Below are 10,803 nucleotides of genomic sequence, written 5' to 3' on the forward strand. Positions count from 1 at the left end.
ACTGAATAAAATTAAAATCTTTAATAAAATATTTGAAACACCTGTTATACATATAGAATAAAATTTCAACTTTTATCCTTACATAAGTTTAATAGTATTACATAAAAAATAAGATCTGAAATTTATTAATGAAATAAGGATAATAATGGGCACTATTTTTTTTTCATATCAGTAACAGCTTTCCATATTGTTCAGTTTAATCCTAAAGGCTGACTAAATTATTCTGTGGAAAAAAAAAAAAACAGCCAAATTGTATTGGTTTATTTAAGCTCCCTAAATCTGTATGTACTATTTCTTAGGATTCTCCAGAGAAAGAAAACCAACATACATACATACAGAGAGAGAGAGAGAGAGAAATTATTTTAAGGAACTGGCTTACACAACTGTAGAAACTTGACAAATCCAAAATTTGTGGGGCAGACCAGAAGGCTGGAGTCCCAAGGAAGAGCTGCAATTCAAGTTCAAAGGCAATTTTCTAGTAGAATTCCATCCTCTTTCTGAGACCTGTCTTTTTCTATTAAGGCCTTCAACTGATTGGATGAGACTCACCCGTTAATTACCATAATGAAGGTAATCTGCCTTACTCAGTCTACTGATTTAAATGTTAATTTCATTTTTTAAAAATACCTCCTGCAGGGATGCCTGGGTGGCTTAGTCAGTTAAGCATCTGCTTTTGGCTCAGGTCATGATCCTAGGGTCATGGGATTGAGTCCCACATCAGGCTCCTTGCTCAGTGGGGAGCCTGCTTCTCCCTCTGCCTGCAGCCCCACCCTGCTTGTGCTCTTTCTCTCTCTCTGACAAATAAATAAAATCTTTATTAAAAAATACCTTCTGAAGAAATATCTAGAATAATTTGACCAAACATCTATGCACTGTGGCCTAGCCAAGTTGACACATAAAACTAACAACTACACTGTAGTTATACGTATCTAAAATTTGGAAAATAAACTTATCTATCCATTCTGTGATAGTTTCCCAGGATAGAGGCAATGAGGAAGAAGTTTTCATCACCCCTTTTTAGGTACTTGAATTACTAGACAACTTTACTTTCTCTCCTATCAGCTAGAAACATCCATTTGAAAATTTTTTAAGTGACTGTAATAAAGTACTTAATTTGATTTAGTAAATAGGCATAAACCATCTATTTTCACATATATTTTCATTTAAATTTCCCCTGTAACTACCCTGATGAGATTATAGGATTGATACTTTCATCCACAATTTTTGAGCATTTTGCTTAATTTCTAAAGCACGGATTGAGATTTTCAAAGTGCATATCTCAAAGGGCCATGTCTGCCATTTGAATCTTGATTTTGCTGACATTAAAAAGGAACATGGAAAGAGAGAAGTATGTAATCAGTTCCCAATCTTTCTGTGTTTAACTTATACTTCACTCTACTAAATGTGATCATTACCAACTTTTCTATTGCTAGAGTGTTGGGAAGTCAAGTGAATCCACAGGAAACTGACATACTTTATCCTCAAAGAAAAACGTTTGTTTTTGCCTTGTACTACATCTGACTGATCTTGTTTCTTTTTTGGAATGAATAAGATCAAGAAGTGAACGGACAAAAAAGCATATTATAGTCAATGCAGGAAAGATTTAAGAAAGCTGTGACAAGTCTTAAGGTTAAGCCATTTTCAGGATAGGCAGCCAGTAAGCACAAATGACCTTGATATATTTAGTGGAACTATATCATACCATAGAACATAGTCACTGCAAAAGAGTCCTTTCATTATTTAAAATATATTCCTCCCACTGAGAATGCAACAAAAGTCAAATTTGAAAAACTAAAGTATCTGCATCTTGATCCTTAACAATTTAACACAGTCCTGATGTTTTATATCAGATAGATTCAGTAAAAAAAGATTAAGAAAAGAACAGGTGTTTACTAGGAAGTTAAGTAACCTAATCTTAGTATGTAACTTTGAGAAGGGAAAGTGGGCAAGGGATGGGGAGGGAGGCAGGACGGAGAGGGCAAGACAGCAGGAAAGCAGGAAGAAAGCAAACCTTCTGGAAGAACTGGCCCTAGACTAAGACAACCCCTTCCTGGCAGAGCATAAAAAGACCTGTGATGGGATCTACTTTGTACCTCCATAAAACCTGCGATCGCAGAAATTACCTTTTTGTGAAATTTTTACTTTCACTTCTTGCTAGCAAAAGAATGTTCGCTACATTAAACAGAATATTATTTAAAAATATAGAGTGACTGGCAGAGTGCCTGGAATATAGAAGATATTCAGCATATGTTTACAAAAGGGTAAAGAAAATCCTCTACCATCAAAATAAAAAAAAATAGCACAGACTATGGACAATGTAGATAAAATATACTCAGAAACCAAAGTCATTTGTGTGTGTGTGTATGCCATAATATATTGTATATACATAATATATATAAACACATTACATTATATACCTAAATTCACACATATGATTCTAATTTCAAATTCCAATAATATAGATCAATAACCAGAAACATACATAATTTTTTCTAAAAAAAAGGAAAGAAAAAAAAAGAAAAGAAAAGAAACCACATGAAAGTGAAGGCTTTATCAAGAAGGTCTAGATATTCTGGGTTCATTCTCTCCCACAGTAAAGATTTACTGACTATTTACATGCCAGGACTCAAGTACTGTGCCAGACTCTGTGCAGGGAGCAGAAAGTGATTCGTGCCAATAAAAAGAAAAAAAAAAAAGAAAGAAAGAAACTCTGCAAGTTACAAGGAGAGAGAGAGAACTCAACTGGTAGGAGATCGAAAAGAGCATGAGCCAGACCTCAAAGGATGCCTAGTATTTGAACAGGTCAGGATTGATAAGGTCACTGCAGACAAAAGCCCCTGTCAATAATCCTGATTCATCCTATGGGGCATGCTGGTCTTGCTCTGGTCAGATGCCTAAGGAGTGTGAAGAGCATAGCTTTCATTGGTCTGTCCATCCAGTCAGTTAAGAGAATTAATGTCATTCAGCGTAACACTGAGAAACTCTGAGTGAAGCAGTTCCTTTATCTGAAGTCCAGAGCAATAAAATACTATGCATAATTAAGCAAATCTTATACTATGTATTCTTTTTGTGATTAAATTTAAGACAATGTACATTTGTTATCCAGAGAGATCAATGATAGAATAGCTAATTGCTTCCTTTAGGAACTGTCACTCTACCACTGTTAAATTCATTCTGTTATCATTTGCATAAATTGAATTATGTGCACTTTTGTTATACATTTACATGTTTTTCTCCAGTTAAAGTGCCAGTTGCTGTATTGCCTTCTTCATTTCTCCCAACCTTCCTGTTCTCATTCTAATACTGAAGTTGATGAGGAACAAAAAAAATACAAAGGGTAGAGAAGACAGAGCCCAAAAAAATAATACATGACAGAGGACGACAGACAGATGGCTGGAAAGTGCATCTGGAGACTACAGGAGAACAGTTGCGGACAGCATCACCATCACCAAGGCTTGCCTTTGTACAAAAGCATACCAGCAAAAGAGAGAGTCCTGTAGCAACAGAAGAAAGAAAAATCATGGATTTAAAGGAGTCTTTCTAAAGCTCTGAAAACCATAAACAGTCCGTGGGCTTCCATGAACTCCACAGCCAGCTTTTCTTTAGGTGAGGACTACTTTGCCTCCCTCATTTAAGACTGAAGAGAATGTGTAGTTGTCAGCTTTGTTGAACAGGAAACCAGATCAATCACACATTCTTTGGTAAAGGGACCATGGTGCTCTTAAACAGAAGGAAGAAATCATGGGTGACAGATACGGAAAGGGAAGGATGACAAAATGAAGACACACTGTGAGCACAGGAAAGACAATAATATTATAACAAGTAAACAAATCTAGTGTCTGGGTTAAAATAATGGGACAGAGAACCAGCACTACTGTTTACTATCTTAGATCAAGGGATGGTAAGTGAAGGCAGGTGAACAATGATTTAGGTGGAAGACAGAATTATAGATTTTATCTTTAGATAGCTTGAACAGAGATTTTCTCCTTTCAGGTGATCAACTTATTATAAGAAGGTATCATCAGAATATAGTAGATGCTAACAAGTAGGGTTCTAAGATTTTAGACTCCTTGGAAGTGTAGGGTAGCTACGAGTCTAGGGTTCTTGCTGCAGTTAGCTGGCCTGATAAAAGTCCCCTTTCAGGAGAAATTCATTCATACAATTTAAATGAACTAATTCTTGCGATGTGATCCAATATAGGGATAACAGAGAACAAGAATGGCAAATCCTCTGATCAATTAATAGAGGCTGCCAAGAGTGTTGGGTTGAGGAGGACTCTGAGGTAAGGTCTGGGCACAATGAAAAAGAGGGTTATGATTATCGTGGACACAGAAGGGGCATAAAACAGAAAGTGGCAGTATGTGTGCAGCAAATTCACCACTCCTTTAGTTCAATGTCATCTAAGCCAGGTAGCATAACCAAATCGTGTTGATGGCAAAGTTTAATTGGTACTATGAAAGGTACCACTCAAGTTACATGTATTACTAACTAAATATACTATTGTTGACAAAAGGCACTGAAGGAGGAGGAACAGGAGAAAGAAGAAAAAGAAGAGGAAAGAGGAGGAGGTGAAGCAGCAAAGCAGTAGATCAGTTTTAAAAGTATATTTCAGAAAAAGAGAAAACTAGATTTGAGAAGCCATTTCAATTTAGCATATCAACAAGTAACTACTAAAATATAAAGTATATGAAACAATACTGAATGCTACCTAGGTTTTCAGATTAGATCTTGTTCATCAAGATACAGCTGAAGAAAATTTATATTTCCTACCTATATTTGAAGCATTCATTACCGACTAAAAAAAAATATGGTGTTTTCCTTATGTTTGTAAAGATCATTTCACAGCATAACTTAATTCATGTTTAATTGCTTGTACCAAGCCAGACAGTGATGAAAAATATTGCCCCTGTCCAGATAATGCAGACATTTCAAAAGAGATAAGCCCCAGATAGCTTACTGTTCATTTTATTTTGTTAATAAATGTGTCTACTAAATAAAATCCAGAAAGATGGGGTACCGTACATAAAGCAATAGACTATTTTACTATTATAATATTTTAAGTTTCTCAACTTGTAAAGGCCATGGAAAGACCCTATAAAAACCATGGGGAAATTATTTAAAAAGTAGTTCATACATGTAAAAAGAAATGCAAACGGTCAATTAAGATATAAAAAGCTTGTCAAAATTATTTTCGGCCTATCAAAACAAATTATGGACTGGAAGGTTGGCAGCTCTGAAAAGCAATTTGGCAAGACAAAGCAAATAACTAAACAAATTTAAACTCCCTGAATCTGTGGTTTGTTTCCAGGAATCTATCAGAAAAGAATAATTAAAGAAGCAAAGACCTATGTACAAGAATGTTTGTAGAGACAACCTAAATGTCCATTTATAAGAAACAGGTTCAATAAATTCATGACATCTATATAATGGAATACCAGCAGTATTTTCATATACTGATTTAAATCTATACTTATTGGCTTGAAAAATGATTCTAAATATATTGTAGGCAAAAGCATTCTAAAGCAGATATCAAAGGAACAGATGTGTTATAATACAATTTTGGTTATTGATTGGAAAAGAAAGAAAATGATGAAAGAGGATGATAGGAGTATGGATGGTTTTTACTTTATTAATTCTAATTTTCTCTATATATTTTACTTGTAAGCAAGAAAAACAACAATGTTCTTTCCATTTAAAAAAGAACAAAAACTTCCATTTTAGCCATAATTAAAATACAGCACGTTTTCTTTCTCACCATTTCACAGCATCTATAGCTGTCAAAAGTCAACACATTTCTGCATTCAAAAATATACTAAACCTCATTAGTTCATCCATTTCAAATATCTTATTATTAGAGCATTATATTTGGTAACTAAAGTTTGAAGTTTTTAACATACTTTATTCAGCAATGTGCTTATGATCTTTAACACACACAAACACACACACATACACACACACACACACGTCATTCCCTCAACAATATATGTGATAAATATGTGATAAAGGCTCAGTGACTTCATTATATAATATACATAAAACATTATACCTGTCACACTGAAGCTTCTTCTAAGTTAAAGAGTTCTCTCAACAGCTCTAGTTAACATATTTTATACAAGGTGACTAGCATCCCAACTGGCCAAAGCTGATTAGACCAGGGATAAACACTTGACACAGAGTCACAAATGCCTCTGGCCCTCAAAATAATATTTCATTCTGGGGAATAGGAATGGTAGAATCATATACTGGGGGATATAGCAGTTGGTATTGGGAGGAGAAAAAAAATAAGGCAGACAAAAAGTAGTACAGATGGAAAGGGAGTTAAGTCACTTTGGTGTTTCAACACTTCAGTGAAAATCAAAGGAGTATGGCTATTGAGGTCCCTGGAGCTAACTGGATCCAGATTCTATATGAATAAGGCCTAATCAAGTGAATAATTCCTATTCATAGATTATTGTATGGGCCCACCCTTCTCTTTTGATGCTTACAATAAACGTGCATTGTCTAAGTGGTTACTGTTCCAACGCACCAAAAGCATACAATAAAACAACTTTTAATGGCCTATTTTGATTCCGACCCATCAGAATATATCTGCTATATATCTGAATATACCTGTTGGCTTACACAGAAGATATGTGGAAGAAATAAACCAATGTAAAAAAGTGAAGACATTTTTTCAAATAGCAACAAGTTACACATAGAAGTGACTGAGAGAATCATATTAGAAGATTAATATACACACACACATACGTTTACACACGCACTAACATGGTCTTCATATTCCTATGCTAATCTTGACCATGTCTACAAATGCGATCAAGTGTAACTAAACTTCTGATTGGTTTTCTTTTATTTGGTCAACATCCCAAGTACTTGGCTTAAGATGGTGTATTATGTGGGCTCTATTATGGGACAATTAGTGTCTTAAACTAGGATATACAGTCAATATGTCTATCAGTGACTCCCTATGAATCATTCAAATGTGTACTTTTCTATAATACTAAGCATAAAAATAGCCCATATGTAACCTCTATATTAGACAACTTTTAACTCAGGGAATGGAATCATAAAGTACTTCCCTTCCATTTACATTTATTCATTGGGACTAGTTTTTTTCCTATTCCTAGATTAAAACAAAACAAAACAAAAACAAAACTCCATTAATCCTCGAGACTGTTATGTGACTTGAGTTCCTCTAGTGAGCAATTAAAATGTTCAGTGTCATTTAATAGTCAGAACTTTGAACTTTTTCCCATCAGTCAAAGAAGGGAGGGCAGCCAGCTTCTTTGCTTTGCGTGTCTCTAACTTCAGGGCCGAAACGGAGCGAGTGAGAATAGGTAAAGCAGGAGCAAAAGGTTCTCACTTGACAGATACTCTCATGAACTGGCATGGTACCTTCTGAATCTAGCTGGAGTTGTCAACTGAATTTTCCTATTGTGTCTGCCTGGTGGGTTCTTTGGAGATCCATTCATCCCACACCTGGGACTTCTCACCTTCCTTTGATATGGGTAATACATTCTCCTCCAGCTCCAATACTTACTCCTTCCACAGCCCCATACTTCTAGCTCTGTCTGGTAAGTTCTTTTTAGCCATCCAGGAAGCTTTATTGGAAAAGATCTGTAAAACATCTCCCTTCCACATCTCTTCTCTCTCCGACCCCCAGTCCGTTTGGGCTTCGTAACAAAATACCACAGACTGGTTGGCTTATGAACATTTCTGGTAACTCTAGAGGCTGGGAACTCTAAGATCATAGCACTGGCAGACTCAGTGGCTGGTGAGATCCCTCTTCCTGGTTCATAAAGAATACCTCCTCACTGTGTTCTCACATGGTAGAAGAACTATGGGGCTCTGTGGAGCCTCCTTTTATAAGATCACTAGTCTTATTTATGAGAGATACACCTTCATGACCTAAACACCTCCCAAAGGCCCCATCTCCTAATACCATCATGTTGACCATCAGGATCACAACATATGAATGGCAGGTACTTGTAATAAGGCATGCCATTAGCATGACTATTAGGGAAAAGGTTGTTTTGGATGAGGAGATGTTATTTGGAGAAAGTTACTGTAAACATATTTGCACCAAAATATTGATTAAAGAAACATCTCTTATCTCAAGAAAAATATGTGGCTATTTGATGGAGTAGAGTTGTGAATATTGACAACCACTGAATACTGCCTGGCAATATAATTGCTAGTGGTTATATTTTTGTAGCTAGCTTTGAAATATACATTTTGTTGGTTTTCAAGTTTAAGAGGAGAATATACTCCTTACTGTCATGCAACTCCTATTCTGAGGAAAATAATGAATATTTTTATTTAATTATACATTTAAAATTTTAGAACCAGCTGCCTGTTTGCAAAAAGGACATAAATCAGTTTTTAAAGTTGTCTACAATGCTGGGGTAAAAAATAAGGCAAAGAAAGCCAGAGAAAGAAAATAAATACATAGGCCAGTTAGTACACAAAAGGCATATAGACCCCTCCCCCTCCTCCAGGGAGCTGAACCCTTCAGAAAGAGTTTCCTAGGCTCTGAGTCAGCAGTACCCCTGCTGGGGTCAGCCAGTGGGATAACCAGCAGGATACTGCAGAAGAGGAGAAAGGGAGAAGCTGTGGTACTTCTTACTTTCTCTCTGCCTTCAGTAGCTGAGGCTACATCTCCACCCCCCTGCACTTGTGTATATAGAAAGCTCCAGCTTCCACCAGGTTACCCCAGCCCCCTTTGTCTCTCCAGCCTAGGCTTAGTAATGGCCTCTTTTCTTTGGGTTGCCTCACTGTCCCAACTGCCCTCTTAGATTTTACCTTTGATGGAGTAATTTCTCTCCTTTCAGTGCCCTCTGCTTTAAATATTCCAGAGAGTTTTCTGTTGTCTGTTAGATCCTGACTGCTACAATCACTCTTTGTTAAGATAATGGCATATTAATTCTATTAAACAATTAATACCATACTATAATGCTATACAAACAATTTTACATAGAGAAATATCATGGGAAGTCTTATTATCTGCATATTACATGCTTATTCAACAGTGAATAGCGGACACAGAAAGGTGTAGGAAACAAATTGCCATTAGTCATTCAGATGTGATCTTTAGGAAGAGAATAATAACTCACCAACATCAGTACACATGACATTTCAACACATATTCAATGATACATTTTCAGTGGGTATGCTCACTAGAAGATCCCTAAAAATGCACATATGCCAACAGCTTGGCTGTAATGAGCCAGTGTAATCCAGGAAGAATATCCTGGGGAAGTAGTATCCCTTTCTCTCATCTACCCATGAACAACATATATGATTCACTTAGGACTGTCCTTTCTTGGCACATATGGAAAATACATGGGAAAGCTACTATTCCAATTCTTCATTTCATTAAAAATGTAAACTAGTAAACCCTTTATATGGCAATAGTGAAACTTCTCCCAAGAACTCAGAATTAATGCCAGTGAAAGAATATTTTCTTATCATTTAACTTAAAAATCAACACATTCTGGCTAAAGAGGTCATGTGCAAACTTACCCTAGAGAGACAAATGAACTTTTAGAACTGCCTGATATACAGAACCCAATGTTTTTCAATAAAAATGTGCTCACTGAGAAGCCCAAGGATGCAGGAAACCAAATACTATCAGTGCTTATCTTAGCTCCTAACCATAAGAGACAGTTACTTCAGCCCATAAAAGAGGTTTACTTCAGTCTGGTGTCATTAAAATTTTCAATCATATGGCTAATGCCCTAGTTTTTATGACACATATATCCAGCTGTCTTTGCATCTCAATTTGGCCTACCTGGGCTTCCCAAGAGGGAGAATATGCAGTACCTGGAATCTTTTAGTCTCCACAGTAGTTGTGGTTCTTATTATCAATTAATAAAACAGCATCATAAATTCATATTACAGTATCATAAATCTGAAATGTGCACCCTCTCGGTGAAGGGTATGTTGGTAAGCTTTGTTGCTCAGCTTGCTGGACTAACCTTAAACCATGGCAAAATCACCAACTCAATACTCTCTGTGAGACATCTTTCCCAGGAAATGCATTCCACCAACATCCATTTCTTCTCCACCTACCTGAAAGACCTCTTAATATCTTCTGCTTGGATTGTCTGGAGAATCTCTTGGTATAACTGAAGATCAAGCGTTGCTGAAGACGTAGCATTTGAAGGACACTTTTTAAGTGCATAATAGCCTATCAAAATCCCAAAAATAAATAAAATGATGGCTGTGCAAAGTATTTTTAAAAGGCGGCAAAAGTTGCAGGGGTTGCTCTTTGGTGCAGATCTTGTGTAACGGGTAACATAGTCAGACTCTTCTTGAAGTCTCTGAAACCTTCCTTTGGGTGAAGTTGCTGGTTGAATGGAATCAAGATTGAGATCTGCAGTCTCTGGATTCTCCAGGTTCTGATTCTCAGCACTATCTAGTTGGAACTGGTCAAAACCAGGCTCCTCCAGTTCCTTTTCCATGTCCCACTCTAAGTCAAGGGCAGTGGCTTGAAGGTCATCATTGTCTAAGTACTGTGAGTGTCCTGGTGCTCTTTGATCTGCATTGACCTTCTGATAGGCCATCTTTTTACCTGTGGAAATAAGGGAAGCATATTTTCTTAAAATAAGCTGTAAAACTGAATAAAGGAAACCTCATTTAAGTTGGAGCGGGGAGACCAAAAGGGGGAGCTATCACACCCTGCCCCCAGCCAATGACAGATCCCAACAGTAAGAGACATACCTTGCATTCCCAACTGGAAGAAGCTTACTTTACTACCCCAGCAGGAGAAAGGAAAATGTTCTCCCTGTTAGGCAACAAGCTCGG

General features: G+C 36.6%; 1 protein-coding gene across 2 annotated transcripts in view; it reads right to left on the minus strand.

The window, feature by feature from the left end:
* Nucleotides 1-10,565, minus strand: part of NAALADL2 (N-acetylated alpha-linked acidic dipeptidase like 2) — a 690,507-nt gene extending 679,942 nt beyond the window's left edge. The window contains exon 1 of one of the 2 annotated variants that reach the window (XM_028101069.2): nt 10,069-10,565. In XM_028101069.2, the coding sequence (XP_027956870.2) occupies nt 10,069-10,562 (494 nt within the window). In that variant the 5' untranslated portion in view covers nt 10,563-10,565. The remainder of the gene's footprint in view (nt 1-10,068) is intronic. The other variant, XM_088019029.1, reaches the window with a different exon arrangement.
* Nucleotides 10,566-10,803: the final 238 nt, after the last annotated feature.

Source organism: Eumetopias jubatus, unplaced genomic scaffold (genome assembly GCF_037043125.1).
Source record: "Eumetopias jubatus isolate StellerSeaLion01/CBP00866 unplaced genomic scaffold, mEumJub1_p1.0 scaffold_1, whole genome shotgun sequence".
NCBI lineage: Eukaryota > Metazoa > Chordata > Mammalia > Carnivora > Otariidae > Eumetopias > Eumetopias jubatus.